The sequence below is a fragment of the Bubalus kerabau genome, chromosome 14, assembly GCF_029407905.1.
Source record: "Bubalus kerabau isolate K-KA32 ecotype Philippines breed swamp buffalo chromosome 14, PCC_UOA_SB_1v2, whole genome shotgun sequence".
NCBI classification, from domain to species: domain Eukaryota; kingdom Metazoa; phylum Chordata; class Mammalia; order Artiodactyla; family Bovidae; genus Bubalus; species Bubalus kerabau.
This window is the reverse complement of record NC_073637.1, coordinates 71,730,949-71,748,190: the sequence shown is the minus strand read 5'-3', so window position 1 is coordinate 71,748,190 and position 17,242 is coordinate 71,730,949. Positions and strand designations below refer to the sequence as shown.

The following is a 17,242-nucleotide window of genomic DNA, read 5'->3' as shown; positions in this document are numbered from 1 at the left end:
AAAAACAATTTTTAAAATCCTAACATCTATTGAGTGCTGCTAACTATATGTCTGACATTGTTCTAAGAACTTAGTACATAACTGATTTAGACCTCACGGCATCTCTATGATGTAGCTGCTTCTTTAATTATCCCTGTTTTGTAAATCAAGAAACGAAGGTTAAAGAATTTGGCCATGAAGTAAGAGACAAAACTGTGTTTTGAACTCATCAGTCCACCTTAACCCTGTGCTTTTACTCTTTGAAATCATTGGAAATGCCTTCATATCATTACAGTCTCTTTGTACTACCTTGTTGTTATTTGAATAGTTTGGGGTTCACATACTTTTCCTTCCCTTCTTCCTTCCTTCCTTCCCTCCCTTGATTTATTGAATGTTCATCTGTTTTTCCCATACTTTGTGTTGTAAACAGTGTTGGAAATGAGAAGGCAAAGGGTGTACTGTTAGGAAGAATTGATCCCCACTCTAGATGCTAATTCTTCTCTAAGAACAGTTGTGGACCCTCTAATGAGAAGTGCCCAGTGAAGAAAGGGAGCCTGGAGCCAGAGGCTGTCTGGCGTTCCTTCTGCAAAGTGTGTAGTGAGCAATGCGCAGTGGAGCGTTGTGCACTGGGACATTAAAGTTACTTATGTCTTCATTCCTTATTTAAGAAGATAATGCAAAGAGTGTATTCTTATTTAATTTTTCTGTGTTCTTATGCCTCTTTTTTGTCGTTTCCAGTTGCCTTTTTGGAATAAAGTGAGGTATTAAACTAATAGCCACAGGTACAGACTTTTTAGAAAGACTGAAAAATCTAGCTCTCCCCATTTTAAGTGTCAACATTGTTATTTAGTATTCAGTGGGTTTCTTTTCCTCTTTCTTGAAATACATTAAAACCTGACTATTATATACTTTGAGCTATAAAAATTCAGTTGTATTTAATATTATATTTATTTCAAAGGAAATAATTGTCAATTCTGAGTGACTTTTTTCCTCATATCTTTATTTAAAATTGTTGCTGGTATAATATTTTTTGAATGAGTAAATGATTTGTGTCATGAATATTTATCATGCTATACTCAGAAAAACTATTAAAAATGAAAAATATTAGTTTAGACTTACTGCAGGTTTTACACATAGTTTACCTGTTTCTGCACTCTAAATATGCTAGAAGGTTATACTGTACCATCATATATTTGTTTTGTTTGTATGGTTATTCACACATTTAAATTATAAATTTGTAGAGGCTAGATACCAACTCCTACACTTCTACAGTAGAGTATTAGGCATCTTAAGGTGTTAGTGGAGAATTTTGTTGATTAGTAGTGGAAACTGTGGCAGTCTATTATTGGAAAATATTAGACTTTCTAGAAGAAAAGTATAAAATGTTAGTGTTTTTCTATTTTTTTCATCTGTAACTATTGTTTTTCATTTACTCAACTGGAATCTGAGCACCTATTTGCTTTGTTCTTTTAATGTTATGGTAGTAATTCTAACTACTTTCTTCTTTGCTTTTTTAGATATTCCTTTTCGCCAAGTTATTTCTGAGGAGTGTGTGGCTTTTATGTTAAACTGGAGGGAAAATGAATACCTTACTCTGCAAGTTCCTGCATTTCTACTCCAGAGTAATCCGTTTGTGAAGGTAATTCATGTTTAATCTAAATAAAAGAATTATTAGGGTGGGATTATTGGACCAGTTTCTTTAGATCTGTACTCCTTAGGGAACTTATCCAGTTTCTAAGTTTGAATATAAGTGTGGACAAATATATTAGTTTGCAGGTAAGAGTATAGTTTTTGATAATTAAGGCATTTGAGTTTGCCCTCTCTTAATATTTTTTTTCTAGTAACATATAGTTATGAAAATGTAAGCAAAAATTATTTCGTTAACAGACAACATTTTGGTATAATCCTAAACTAGTGAGAAGTTAATTAGTTTTTCTTGATTGATGTAGTCAGACCCTGACTTTAGCTCTGGAGTACCTGGGGTAGAACTGAGGGAGCCGCCAGGGATGAACTGTACCCATTTCCATGTGAGCACCTTCAGTTCAGTTCAGTCGCTCAGTCGTGTCTGACTCTTTGCAACCCCATGAATTGCAGCACGCCAGGCCTCCCTGTCCATCACCAACTCCTGGAGTTCACTCAAATTCATGTCCATTGAGTCAGTGATGCCATCCAGGCATCTCATCCTCTGTCGTCCCCTTCTCCTCCTGCCCCCAATCCCTCCCAGCATCAGGGTCTTTTCCAATGAGTTAACTCTTCGCATGAGGTGGCCAAAGTACTGGAGTTTCAGCTTTAGCATCATTCCTTCCAAAGGACGCCCAGGACTGATCTCCTTTAGGATGGACTGGTTGGATTTCCTTGCAGTCCAAGAGACTTCATGAGTCTTCTCCAACACCACAGTTCAAAAGTGTCAATTCTTCGGCTCTCAGCTTTCTTCACAGTCCAACTCTCACATCCATACATGACCACAGGAAAAATCATAGCCTTGACTAGACGGACCTTTGTTGGCGAAGTAACACCTCTGTTTTTGGATATGCTATCTAGGTTGGTCATAACTTTCCTCCCAAGGAGTAAGCGTCTTTTAATTTCATGGCTGCAATCACCGTCTGCAGTGATTTTGGAGCCCAGAAAAATAAAGTCTGACACTGTTTCCTCTGATTCCCCATCTATTTTCCATGATGTGATGGGACCAGATGCCATGATCTTCATTTTCTGAATGTTGAGCTTTAAGCCAACTTTTTCACTCTCCACTTTCACTTTCATCAAGAGGCTTTTTAGTTCCTCTTCACTTTCTGCTGTAAGGGTCGTGTCATCTGGATATCTGAGGTTATTGATATTTCTCCCGGCAATCTTGATTCCAGCTTGTGCTTCTTCCAGCCCAGTGTTTCTCATGATGTACTCTGCATAGAAGTTGAAGAAGCAGGGTGACAATATACAGCCTTGACGTACTCCTTACCCTTCCTCAAAGCCTATTAAACTCTCTTAAGTTGATGCCTGATTCTTACTAGTGTGCTTGCAAAGTCACTTTAGTTGTATCTGACTCTTTGTGACCCTATGGACTGTAGCCTGCCAGGCTCCTCTGTCCATGGGGATCCTCCAGGCAAGAATACTGGAGTGGGTTGCCTTGCCCTCCTCCAAGGGATCTTCCCGACCCAGGGATAGAACCTGAGTCTCTTATGTCTCCTGCATTGGCAGGTGGATTCTTTACCACTGGAAGCCCCCTTATTAGTGCGCATGTTTGGTGTTAGTAATTATTTCCATGTGAAAGAATTCATTCAGTGAATTGATGGTATGTTGTTTATTTTTCTTTCTTAATTGCGTCTCTCCTGTACCACTGAAAGTACTTCTCTGTGCAGAGAACTTGAAAAATACGGAGATGTTTTCCCTCATTTGTTAATACTGTGTTTGCCCTGAAGAAGCAGTGAGCGTTTCTCCCTTTCTGGTCTTACAGTTTAAAAAGAAGAAGTTTCATGATTTAAGACTTTATGTATGAATTTCATCCCAAGTTTCTTTATTCTTTTGTAAAAATGCTTATTTATTTATCTTTGTTGCTGCCCTTGGGATTTCTCTGGTTATGGCGATTGGGGGCTTCTCATCGTGGTGGCTTCTCTTGCTGCAGAGCACAGGTTCTAGGGCGCACGGCTTCCATAATTGCAGCTTGTGGGCTTAGGTGCCCTGCGGCATGTGGGATCTTCCCTGACCAAGGATCGTACCTGTATCCCCTACATTGCAAGGCAGATTCTTAACTTCTGGACCACCAGGGACGCCCTTATTCTTTTCTTAGTGCTTGTATTACCTTTTGTTGTTCTTATCTGCCCTCATCTCATCTTTGGTACATAGTCCCTTAAATTGATGGCTGTCTGGGAACCTTGCAAGATTTTTACATTTGTCTTCGGTTATTTGTTTCTTCCTTCTTATTTCATGTATGTCTTTTGAAAAACAGCTCATTTTATTTCAGCTCTTTGGAGGGTTACTGATTTTTTTGGTTTTCCCTCCTTTTTTGTTTTCTTTCTGATTGTTCATAAAAATATATTGTTGTCCCTGAATTATCCTTCTCTTTGTAATTTCAGACTTTGGATTATACCTGTGTTTTTAGTCAATTTTGTGAGATGGGAGTTCCTCATATTTAGGGAATTTTTCTAATTATGCCCAGCAGTCCTTTAGGCTTTAGTAAGCCCTCAGATGAGAGCACCGTTTTTTTTCAAGATGGTCATGTCCACTGAGAATGGTGGCTTGGTATTAAGATGGTGCTGTAGCTTCTCTCTTTGTTCATCTTAGCAGATGATACAGAACTGAATTCGGTGGAGCCGTGCACCAGAGAGGTTGGCCACGTGTTTGAGGGCCTGCAGTGCAGAAGGCTGTGCTGTCGGTTACCTAACCCTGGGCTCGGTTAGGCCCTGCTTCCTGCACTTCCCCTATCTGTCTGCAGAGGAGGAAGGGTAAGGGGTGACCTTGCTGCAGGGCCACTCAGTCGTCCCATTGTCTCATCTGGGTTAGGGTTTTGCGTGCCTCCTTCCTTAGCTGGCCCCTTGTTCCCTTGTTAGCGTAGAGGAGAAAGTAGAGAAAGAAGTCTAGAGTGTGGGATGTGTATTAAAAATTATACAGTGTAGAGCACCTTTCAGACTTTGAATTTCATGTGGAATATTAATACACATGCATAGGGAAGAGTCTGGAAGGGTATTAATAGTCATTATCCCTGGGTAGTGAAACAGTAAGTGATTTAAATCGATTTTATTTTCCATTCTTTTATGTATTTTATTTCTTTAAATACCTGCTTATCACAAAAAGGAAAGAAGCTCTTAAGCACGTGACTAAAGACCTTTCGAAATAGTAAAAACTCTCCAGCCTCCCTCGCGGATCAGGGTGGGGGTAGTGTAGTCTAGGAAAATGTACAGCGTTGACGGGCACTTGGATTATAGGGGGCTGGCTGGTGGGAGGAGGAGGAGAGGTTGGTGCTCACTTAGGTCGCAGTGGTGCAGGACAAAGGCCTGGCTTGGGCCGCGCCCACCGGCCTCTCAAGGTGCGGGAGCCTCTCCTTCCTGGCCTGCCCTCCAGCCTGCCCGCGGTGCCGGCGCGCTCCCAGCCCCGTCCTCACGGTGCTTTCTCATACTCCTGCACTTCTGCCGGGGTGTGTGCTGTGTGTGTTCATTCTGGATCCTTCTCCACCTTAGGTCCTGAAGGCTTCCTTTGTTCAGATCAGTCCCTTTCAGTAATCTGTGCTTCCATAATTGTGCCTCCTCACATCAACAGTAGTTACATCCCCAGTTGCTACCATTTTCCTTAGAGAAAAGTTGATCTAAATCTTGTTCCTCTGTTCTGCCAACTTCAGTGTCTATATTTTTTCCTCATTTTTTTCATTAAAAAAAAAAAAAATAATGTGTGGGTGTGAGTGAAATTTAACCACTATTTTAATCTCATCTCTGGGCTTTTATAGTTAACACTGTCATGTATATATTCCATTACAGGCTTTTTTTTTTTTTTCAAATGGGATCATAGTAAGTGTATTTAGCAACTTTTTCCCCCCACTTAATAGCATGTCTCTCTGCCTTGTTTCACTTTTATCCTCATTAGACTATGCTGTTTTTGTTCTCCTTAGACTGGTTGTTTAGAAACAAGGTTTGTAATGTGGTGGAACCAGAGGATCCTTTTCCCAGATCTGATTCAGATCTGTCAGTGGACAGGGAGCTCTAAATCCCCCAGTGGTCAGATAGAGGCCAGCATCAAATAACTGTGCTTCCTCTGTGCGGCCAGTTTCGATCTTTGTTCAGATGTTCTCAGTAATAGAAATAGCATGTATGACATTACAGATTATCTTCTGTGTGTTTTCTGTTTTTCATGTTATAGCTTGGACAGCTTTTAGCAGCTACATGCAAAGAACTTCCGGGCCCTAAAGAAAGTAGACGGACTGCTAAAGACCTTTGGGAAGTTGTGGTTCAGATCTGTAGTGTGTCCAGTCAACACAAACGAGGAAATGATGGCAGAGTTAGTTTAATAAAGCAGAGGGAATCTACATTAGGTATAATGTATCGGTATGTTTCTATCAGTTTATCTTTTAAGTTATTTATACTATTTTGTACTGTTTTAAGAACCCCTGTCATTATCCTTGTATATCATAAAAATGGACAATGTAAGAATTCTCTGGTGCTGATCTGGGATGGACTTGTCTAATAGCACCAACTTAGGAAATACCTGTGTATTTCCTATCAACAGTGTCTGGTTGGATAGTACTGAAGATGTCACATGTAATTAAAACAGGAAAGACATTTTATTAGGTTAGTATAACAATAGACTATTATTACTCTTTTATACATACAGAACTGAAAAGTTAGGACTAGAACTTCACCTAGAATTTACTTTCTTGTTTTTATTTTGAATTTCTGGTATTAAATGTATATACAAAAATTTGTGTCTTTGTAGGAGTGAACTGCTTTCTTTCCTCAAAAGATTAAGGGTAAGTTTTGTAAAAGTGGGTCTAACTACTATTGCTGATTTATGAGGATATGATAAAAAAAATTATTGAGTGTTAAAATGCTGATTATTTAAGTAACCTGTTAATGTGCTTTTTATCTTTGGTGATCATTTTTTTTGAGGATGGGATAGTCTGAATGGAGAAGTTTATTTTGCACTTACCATACTCTGTTTTAGTGAGTACAGTAGGTATTTTTAAATTGTAAAGAAGTCTTCATTATAGGGCTAGGTATCTGAATCCTAACTTTAATTCTTTTGATAGGTTTAATATCATATTTGTTTATTGGACATAGATTCCACTCTTTAAATTCCATTCTGTAAACAGCTGTTCCACACAGCTTGTGGGATCTTAGTTCTCCCACCAGGGATCAAACCCGTGTTCCCTGCAGTGGAAGCATGGAGTCTTAACCACTGAACACCAGGGAAGTCCCTGAATATTAGTTTGAGGAATAAAAAGACAATTGTTTTTAGAGGTAGCTGGAAGTACTAGTGGGAAGGAGTTCTTTTAATTCAATTTCAAAAGACGTGGGAGGACAGACACCTAAATTTGGTCATTTTTGTGTTAATTGTGTGTTGTGATTTCTTTCATGAGATTAAAAATAATGTTAATCTCTAGTGTACTCCTAACTAAAGCAGGTGATAACTTTCAAAAGGGTAAGAATCTTTTGAAGGAAAGTACTTGGTATCCTTGAGGCTGATAGAGAAATATTAAGATATATATAATATTTAAGGATTCTTTGTTTTCTTTCTCATAGGAACCATTGGTTTTGACTATTATTTTGTCACTCTTTGTGAAACTTCACAACGTCCGGGTCAGTATTTCATAATTTCATCTAAAAAAATTTTTGAAAGAAAGTTCTTTTTAAATCACACTCTTTTTTTTCTTTTTTTTTTAAATAAGGAGGACATTGTGAATGATATTACAGCTGAACATATTTCTATCTGGCCATCCTCCATCCCCAAGTAAGAAGTATTATAGCTTACATTTTATTAAATTGTTTTATATATATATATATTTATATAAACTATCCTGACTGATATAGATAAACTTGAATAATTTGATTAAAAGACTGCAATTTGTTGCGACTCTGTAGCCAACTTCATATTTCTCTATTACAGTAATGAGCTTCCTAGAAATTATGCATCAGGCATAACTAAGAGCTGAAGTGTACTAGCCTTAGATTGAATCAGTGGCACCCCACTCCAGTACTCTTGCCTGGAAAATCCCATGGACGGAGGAGCCTGGTAGGCTGCAGTCCATGGGGTCACTAAGAGTCGGACACGACTGAGCGACTTCACTTTCACTCTTCACTTTCATGCATTGGAGAAGGAAATGGCAACCCACTCCAGTGTTCTTGCCTGGAGAATCCCATGGACGGGGGAGCCTGGTGGGCTGCCGTCTGTGGGGTCGCACAGAGTTAGGCGCGACTGAAGCGATGCAGCAGACAGTCTCTCAGTAGTCCCGATTTCTTGTCAGTGGTGGAATTAGAAAATGGAGGCTAATAAAAGGATGACGTTCTACCTGGCTTTTCTAATACTGATTGTCAGAGGTCCCCAATTCTTTTTCGTTACCTTAAGAAATTCTTTAATTACTTTAAGAACTCTTCTCTCTTCCTTTTATCACCTGGGAACCGCAGTAAGAGGTGGACAACTAAGGGGAGAAGACAATGTTCTTCCTTTTGTGGAAGAAGAAACCGTTTACATTTTTCTCTTCCCACAGATGCCAGCTTCTTACTCAGGAGAGTCCATTTGTTTCCTCACATAAATGACTCTTCTTTTCTCCCCTAGCCCCTAGTCATCTTCTTTGTGCCTGAAGGGCAGGCACAGAAATCTAGGCATATTTTATTGCTCTTAATAAAGGCATCTCTGAAAAAGAAAAGATTGTAGTAGGTAGGTAAACAGTCTCAGAGATGGGAAGCTCTCTCGGACAGGGATTTTGGAGGACCCAAAGTGGTGAGTGACCCTTGCCTCCACTTACAAGGCTTGGTTCCCAAAGCAGCACCATGCTTCCTGAAGCAAATAACTGCAGATATTTTTATGTAAAATTTGTAAAATAGCAGTCCATTAATCAGGTAGAGATCATACTGCTTTTTTTTTTTTACTATGCTGTCTTCATTGCGGTGCACAGGCTTTCTCCAGTGGTGACGGGGCTCTGGTTGCAGAGTGTGGGCTCCAGAGCCCCGGGCTCACCAGTTGTGGCGTGGAGGCTTAGTTATGCTGTGGTATGTGGGATTAGTTCCCCAACCAGGGATCGAACCCGTGTCCCCTACTTTGGGGCGCTGGGGAAATCCCCGTTTGCCTTTGGTTATAAGTCTTAGGTGTTACTACTTCAGCCTAAGTTTAGATTATAAAGTACTGATTGATTTTTTCAGTGTGTGTTTATAAATGAGGCAGTGGTTTGTCATAGAGGTTCCGAGCCAGACTCGGAGAGCTTGAGGCCCAGCCTGTCCACTTACCAGGTCTCCTGCAACCCAGGTCTCCCGCATTGCAGGCAGATTCTTTAACATCTGAGCCACCAAGGAAGCCCTTAACTTATTTAAATAATCGTAAATAAATTAGTTGTAGGCTTCCCTGGTGGCTCAGCAGTAAGGAATGTACCTGCAATGCAGGAGCTGCAGGAGACACGGGTTTGACTCCTGGGTTGGGAAGATCCTCTGGAGGAGGGCATGGCAATCCACTCCAGTAATCTTGCCTGGAGAATCCCATGGACTGAGGAGCTTGGCAGGCTCAGTCCGTATGGTCACCAAGAGTCGAACATGACTGAAGTGACTTGGCACAGGGAGTTTCCTGGTGATCCAGTGGTTAAAAATCTGCCAGCCAGTGCACGGGGACAAGGTTCAGGAAGGTTCCTTGGTCCCGGAAGATCCCGCATGCCCAGGGCAACTAAGCCGGTGTGCCAAAACTACTGAGCCTGCGAGCTGCAACTGCTGAAAGCCTGTGTGCTCTGGGGCCTGCAAGAGGCAGCAAGAGAAGCCAGCACAAGGAGAAGCCCGCGCACCTTGACTCCAGAGCAATTCCTGCTCAGTGCAGCTAAATAAAGCCGACTTGCAAAAATGAAGACCTAGAGCAGCCAGAAACAAATCACTTGTAAACAGACAGTTGGGTGTTTGCTAGTAGCACCATGATACTTTCCCACTACACTGGGAACAGTGGTGAAGTATGGTAAAATTTAGCTCCTCAGGGCAACAGAGATTGTCCTTGTCCAAGTTCATCTTGTAAATGGTAGAGCCGGGACTTGAACTGTGGTATGCTTCTGAATCAAAAGCCTGTTTTCCCTACCGTTGGGTCTCATTGCTTCCGGGAGGTAGGAGCTGTGGTTGTGTTTCCTGGGTGCTGGCCTGGCTTTTATCCTCACACTTCTGTCGTCTTATTCTGTGTCTCAGAATTTCCAGGTTTAATCAGGCTCAGAGCAGCTGGCCCCATTCCCGTCTCGTTTTTTGGATTCTTCATTGCTTCCAAATGCATTGCCGAGATGACACTTGCCATATCTTGCCCCTAACCCAGTGAAACATCTAATCCAGAGGAGTTAGTTACTCTTACAAGAAGCCACAGGATGTATTTAAGGCCGCATATAGCAGTATTGTTGGTGTTTGAACCCTTGGTTTTTGTAGCTTTCTCTAGATAATAGAACTTAAAAATCATTTGGAAAATTTTTATCAGTGTATCTCTTTAAAATTTTGTTGCCTGTAAGTTATGCATAAAAAGTGGAGATAGGGTCATATCATACCACCTTTTTGTGCTTTACATTGTAAAATGTTTAAAGATACTCTTAGAGTGGCCTGGTTTACCTTCTTTGGCATTTTGGGGAAAGGAAACAAAAATCAGATTGTTTTCAGCCCCATATAAAAAGTTAGCTGATCACACGTCCTCTGATTCAGTTGTTTTGATAGTTTTAAAATATTTACTGCTAGTAATATTTAGCATTGTATTTATGTTCACTTAAATTTTGACTCTTTTGTTTGTTTGTTTTAATAAATGTGTGTATAGATTTGTGAAGTTGACTCCTAAATTACGCGTATTGTTTTTCCTGCAGCCTCCAGTCAGTGGATTTTGAAGCTGTAGCAATCACAGTGAAAGAGCTAGTTCGGTATGCCCTCAGTATAAACCCAAACAACCACTCCTGGTTAATTATTCAGGCGGACATTTATTTTGGTAAGTGACATGTGTCACTGCTATGTGTTTGTAACTCTTTTAGAAGTGAAAATAAATATGTTACACTTACTATTACGGTACTTTATTAAACTTGAGTCTTATTTTTGACATTCTCTAAATCTTCCAAGATGAAATGGAGAGTAATTGTTACTGTTATATGTATGCATTTTTCTGAGTCTTTGATTCAGATGTTTTTAATTTTATGTTGACCACCTTTTTTCTGGTTTTTTTTTTTTTTCCCCATAGTAAGTGATCATCTGAAAAGTTGGTAAAACATTCTTAGGAGGTTTAAGTTTAGTTTGCACAATTGCTATTTTAAAGGTTCTAAAATGTGTCCAGGCACTCTTGATAATTATTTGTGTTCATGGGAAGAGATTTGTTGCCACCCAGTTTTAGCAGTAATTAACTCAGGGCCAGTCTTATTTCATCTGTACCCTCACCTGCATCATCCTTGCTTTCTTCTGTATTATTTTTGGAACAAACAATGGCCAATTAACAAACAGGTCTTTGTTTATGGCTGTGCTGGGCCTCGTTGCCATTTGAGGGCTTTTCTCTGTTTGCAAAGAGCAGAGGCTGCTCTCCAGTTGCAGTGCGTGGGCTTCTTCTGTAACAGCACAGGCCCCAGAGCCTGGGGGCTTCAGTGGTGCTGCACGCGGGCTCAGGCGCTGTGACCCGCAGGTTCCAGAGCTCAGGCTCAGTGGGTGTGTGGTGCCTGGGCGTAGTCGCTCCCAGGCATGTGGGATCTTCATGGATCCGGGATGGAGCCGGTGTCCCCTGCATTATTGCAAGGCGGAATCTTAACTACTGGACCACCAGGAAGCCCAATAATTGCCAGCTTTAATGCTTATGGTTACCCTAGCCCTGCAAAGAATTTATTTTCAGGATCTTAATATCTTTATTCAGAGTAAATTTTCTGATTCTAAACTGTCTCAGAAAAATAAGATCTGTTTCTAGTATAGGCATTTGGGAAATAAATGCCTCCAAGTACTAAGTTCTGCACTAGTAAGTTTGACAAGAAATCTGAGGTAAAATTTTGGCTAATCAGTCTTAGAAGAAAACAATCTATATATAGGGCTTCTTTAAAGTGGTTGAAATAATAAAGCCCATTTTTCTCATTCTTGCCCTGGCTAAGCGTTACCCCTAGGTCTGTGGTTTGAATCTGCTTTGTCACACATGAAGTAGTAATACCTGACCCTTCACAAAAGAGGCCCTGTCTTTTTAGCTGCATATTTAATGACAGATAATCTTTATCTCTGTTTTCTGCTTCAAGCAACAAATCAGTATTCAGCGGCTCTTCACTATTATCTTCAGGCAGGAGCTGTGTGCTCTGATTTCTTTAACAAGGCTGTGCCTCCAGATGTTTATACAGACCAGGTAAAAGTTGTTGTTGTGCGCTTGCTTGCTTCTGAAGTGTCTGAAAACATTCTTTTTCCTGGGCCTCATTTTGCCTGAGTTTCTTCTTTTCCATAAATGTGGTGGTAACTCCCAAATGGATTGATTGCTCCAGGTCAGACCGCCTTCATGGTTCCCGTGCCCAAAGCCATTGCTGATTTGATTTCCCCAAACACCTCAAACTCCGCCTCTCCAGGGCTGGTTCAGCATCTTACTCTACCAGTCTGTCCTGATGACCTTCCCACACCAGAACAAAAACATAACCCCCCACTGAAATTTCAGTCAGCTTTGTTTTGCCCTTTGAGTTGACCAAGCATAAACCCTGAGTGTCATCCTCTTTTCTTTTCTAATCCTTCCACCAATATCCACTCAACCTTTAATGTTGATTCTGTCTCTTCAATCTCAAATTTTACTCATTTTCTCCCAAAATGCTGTACTGCTTAGGCTACCAATATCATAATGTAATAAATGGCATTTTTTAATACTTACAATAATGACTTAAATAGGATTTAAAATCTTTTAATAATTAGGTTTTTAAAATTAGAAGTTCTGTTTTTTAGAGTAGTTTTAGATTCACAACAAAATTGAGTGAAAAATAATAGAGTTCTTCTATTCTTCCTATCCCTGCACATGTACAACCTACCTGGTGATTGACATCCCACGTCAGAGTGGAACATTTGTTACAATTCTTATCAATTAGTTTTTTAAAATAATGAGAATTTTGTTTTTATAGGTAATAAAACGAATGATAAAGTGCTGTTCTTTGCTGAATTGCCACACACAGGTTAGTTTATAAAATTATGATGTTGGTCTATTGTCTTGTAAGTTAGAGTTTATAGTAAATACAAGGCATTGCACTGGGAAGTATTTTCCATGTCATAATTCCTTAAATTTATGGCATTTAAGAATTTGGCATGATCTTTAAATTTTTTTTAAGAGTTTACAGAATTTTAACCGAAATGAAAGTGTGGGTTACAAAACATTGGCCTTTGAACCTTATAAATAGAAAAGCCATTCTCAAGTATATCTAATATTTAAGAGTAATATGTGCATTAATCACTGTGTGTGTGTTAGTCTCTCAGTCATGTCTGACTCTCTGTGACCCCATGGACTATAGCTTGCCCGGCTCCTCTCTCCATGGGATTCTCTGGGCAAGAATACTGGAGTGGATAACCATTGCTTTCTCCAGTGATCTTCCTGACCCAAGGATTGAACCTGGGTCTCTTGCATTGCAGGCAGATTCTTTACCATCTGAGCCACCAGGGAAGTTCCATATTAATCATTAGGGAAACGTAAATCAATACCACAATGAGATATCACTTCACACATATGAGGAGGCAGTAATTGAAAGACAGAAACAAGTATTGGTGAGGCTGTGGAGAAATTAGAACCTTCGTGTGGCTGGTAGGAATATACATTGGGGCAGCCTTTTTGGAAAACAGTTTGCTGCCTGCTCAAGAAAGTGAACATCCAATTCCCTACCGTATGACCCAGCAGTTTCACTCATAAGTATATAACCAACAAAACTGAAAACATTTGTCCACGAAAGGATTTATATGTGAAATGTTTATAGCACAGCACATTCATTATTCATAATAGACAAAAGTGGAAACAACCCAAATGCTCATCTGCTGATGAATGGATAAACAAAATCTGGTAGATTTATATAGTGGAATATTATTCAGCCATGAACAGGGATGAAGTACTGATATATGCTACAACAGAGATGAATCCTATACGTTTTATGTTGAGTGAAAAAATAGCCAGATTACAAAAAGCTTTGTTTTGTATGATGCCCTTTATATGAAATGTCCAGAATAAGCAAATGGGTAGAGTCAGTGTAGGTTAGTGGTTGTCAGAGACTGGGAGAGGAGGTGGGAGGGAACTGGAGAGGGACTGCTAATGGATATAGAGTTTTTTCTCTGGGGTAGGGGAATGAAATGTTTTGAAATTAGATAGTGGTGATGGTTGTACAATTTTGTGAATATAGTAAAAAACCACTGAATTTTATACTCTGAAAGGGTTCATGTTTTGGTATGTGAATAATAATTTTAAAATTTCTATAAATATTTAAGAAAGAGATCAGCATTATGACCTACATACCCGGTTGAAATGGATCTGTCTTTAATCTTAAGCAGACTGGCAGCTTACATGTTGCCCAAATGAGCTTCTGTACTTGCCAGCTGTGAAAGGCCTAATTGGAGGAACATCCATTGGATGTATGTCCTTGAACATGTAACACTTTGGTCAGTTTTCCATTCCTTTGATTTTCTAAACTGGCTTTTTGTCAGCCTCTCATTCAAGTAAAGCTCTGAAAATTTTATGATTTTAAGTTACTGGTGAAGAAAATATTGGGCAGACAGACATGTGTAAGGATTTTTACCATTAAAATTGGATGGATTCCATACATACGAGCTCATTTATTCAGCCTGATCTGCAAGGCCTCTTAAGTTAGAGAATATATTCTTGACATAGGGCTTCCCTGGTGGCTCAGATGGTAAAGAATTCGCCTGCTGCCAGAGAGCAGGATTCAATCCCTGCGTTGGGAATATCCCCTGGAGGAGGGCATGGCAACCCGCTCCAGTATTCTTGCCTAGAGAATCCCATGGAAGGAGCCTGGCAGGCTACAGACCATGGGGTCACCAAGAGCTGGACACGACTGAGCGACAAAGCATACATTCTGGACATGAGAGTCATTAAAAACTATCCCTGCAAAACCAGGAGTCATTATTTTTTCCCCAAACTGGAACCTTTTCATTTTGTATTGGGGTATAGCTGATTAACAACGTTGTGGTGTTTCGGGTGAACAGTGAAGGGACTCAGCCATGCATATATTCTCCCCTAAGGCCCCCGCCCATCCAGACTGGCGCGTACCATCGAGCAGAGTTCCACGTGCTGTATAATAGGTCCTTGGTAGTTCGTTATCCATTTTAAATATAGCAGTGTGTACATGACCTTCCCTAAATCCCTAACTATCCCTTCCCCACAGCAACCATAAGTTCAGTATGTGAAACCATTTTCAATTCTTTGTTTATGTAGGTGGCAATTTTATGTCAGTTCCTCAGAGAGATTGACTACAAAACAGCCTTTAAATCACTGCAGGAACAAAACAGGTATGAATGGTTTTTAAAATAGAGTTGAAATTTTCTGCTTAAGGAAGATTAAATAACTGAATTCTGTTTTTCAGTCATGATGCAATGGACTCCTACTATGACTACATATGGGATGTTACCATTTTGGAATATTTGACTTGTATCCTTTCATTAACATATGTGTGTGTTACTAGAACAGTTCATTTTCTGTAAATTAAAGAAGTATTTAATATTGTGTATTTTCTAAATAAAAAATGAAGAACAGAACAGAGACTCTATATCATGATATGTAATAGTATTAAATTTATTATTCTTAACTGATTCCTTTAGATCTTCATCATAAAAGAGGAGAAACAGATAAAAGACAAATTGCAGTAAGTTATTTTGTGCTTTGATTCTTCAATGATATACTTAATTTCCCTAATACTAAACTATTTCTTGTCTTAATACAGTGTTGGTGTCCTTACCATGGTCTGCAAGGTCGAGAGGGACCTGACCTCTAGCTAGTCACTTGACTCCCCTTTGCTAGTTTCTGCTACCCCAGTACCCCTACCCTTCTTTGAGCATGCCAAGAACATTCACCACCAAAGTGTCTATAAAATTTTCTCTTTCAGGAACATTCTTTTTTAACTTCGCTCAGGTTTCTCCTCAGTTGTCACCTTCTTAGAAATCATTATTTTCCTGTTGTTGTTCAGTCGCTGAGTTGTGTCCCACTCTTTGCGACCCCATGGACTGCAGCATGCCAGGCTCCTCTGTCCTTCACTGTCTCCTGGAATTTGCTCAAGTTCATGTCCATTGAGTCGGTGATGCCATCCAATCATCTTATCCTCTGCCCCCTTCTCCTTTTGTCTTCAGTCTTTCCCAGCATCAGGGTCTTTTCTAATGAGTTGGCTCTTCCCATCAGGTGGCCAAAGTACTAGAGCTTCAGCATCATTCCAATGAATATTCAGGGTTGATTTCCTTTAGGATGGACTGGTTGGATCTCCTTGCAGTCCAAGGGACTCTCAAGAGCCTTCTCCAACATCACAATTTGAAAGCATCAGTTCTTAAGCACTCAGCCTTCTTTATGGTCCAACTCTCACATCCATATTTGACTATTGGAAAAACCACAGCTTTGGCTATGAGGACCTTTGTTGGCAAAGTGATGTCTCTGCTTTTTAATACATTGTCCAGGTTTGTCATAGCTTTCTTTCCAAGAAGGAAGGGTCTTTTAATTTCATGGCTGCAGTCACCATCCACAGTAATTTTGGAGCCCAAGAAAATGAAATTTCACTGCTTCCATGTTTTCCCCTTTTGTTTGCCCTGAAGTGTTGGGATCAGATATTATGATGTTAGTTTTTTGAATGTTGAGTTTTAAGCTGGCTTTTTCACTGTCCTCTTTCACCCTCATCAAGAGGCCATCTAGTTCCTCTTCACTTTCTGCCATTAGAATGGTATCATCTGTGTATCTGAGGTTGTTGATATTTTAAAGCTTTCTATTTGGACTAAACTGTATGGCCATTATTTAGGGCCACAGAGTGACAACAGCATCTTTAAAAAAAAGAGAGAAAGGCAAGGAATGTAGTGCCAGTTCCACTTTATTGGAAGCTACTCATTCTTTTGTTTACAACTTAACCAGGGTTGGAAGGTAATGCTGAAAATTTGTCAGTACCCTGATGAGATTTCCAGATTACCTCTACTTGTATCATTTTTTAAGCCCCTTCTTGGAAGCGTAAACCTACCTCCTTATTAGCTCACCTAAACACTAACCTAGTTGTTCCTCTACATGCATCAAAAGATGTATAATCGACTTACCCAGCTCCCCAACATTCCAAGTTTCATTGTCACCTTATTCTTCATCAACCTCCAGTATCCATAGCCAGGCCTTTTGACAGAGTTACTCTATTAAGATCTGCCAGTAATCCGTCCCTTTCTTACCTGTTGACTTTCATATTTCTCATAATCATGAGATGTTCAAGTTTCATGACCAAGTCCCCAGTCTGTCAACCCTTTCCCAACCTGCCTTCTTTCCTACTGGCCTGGAGTACCGCAGATCCTGGCTTGTGTACTCCATGGCCTGCAGCCTTAGTTGGCCCCTGATTTCTTTTGTCCACCTGCCAGTAGTCAGCGGTCTGCCTTCTTTTTAGGGAATATTTTAGATTTTTGCCCTATTAGGCCCTGTC

At 40.0% G+C, this 17,242-nt stretch overlaps 1 protein-coding gene across 3 annotated transcripts in view; it reads left to right on the top strand.

Annotated features, from left to right (window-relative positions):
* The window catches only part of INTS8 (integrator complex subunit 8), a 45,721-nt gene that overhangs the window by 26,531 nt on the left and 1,948 nt on the right, over positions 1-17,242 (top strand). For 2 of the 3 annotated variants that reach the window (XM_055546628.1, XM_055546630.1), the window contains 11 exons: positions 1,497-1,618; positions 5,821-6,005; positions 6,394-6,427; positions 7,200-7,256; positions 7,346-7,407; positions 10,478-10,596; positions 11,867-11,970; positions 12,722-12,772; positions 15,028-15,101; positions 15,176-15,240; positions 15,411-15,454. In XM_055546628.1, coding sequence (XP_055402603.1) covers positions 1,497-1,618; positions 5,821-6,005; positions 6,394-6,427; positions 7,200-7,256; positions 7,346-7,407; positions 10,478-10,596; positions 11,867-11,970; positions 12,722-12,772; positions 15,028-15,101; positions 15,176-15,240; positions 15,411-15,454 — 917 coding nt within the window. The remainder of the gene's footprint in view (positions 1-1,496; positions 1,619-5,820; positions 6,006-6,393; positions 6,428-7,199; positions 7,257-7,345; positions 7,408-10,477; positions 10,597-11,866; positions 11,971-12,721; positions 12,773-15,027; positions 15,102-15,175; positions 15,241-15,410; positions 15,455-17,242) is intronic. The other variant, XM_055546629.1, reaches the window with a different exon arrangement.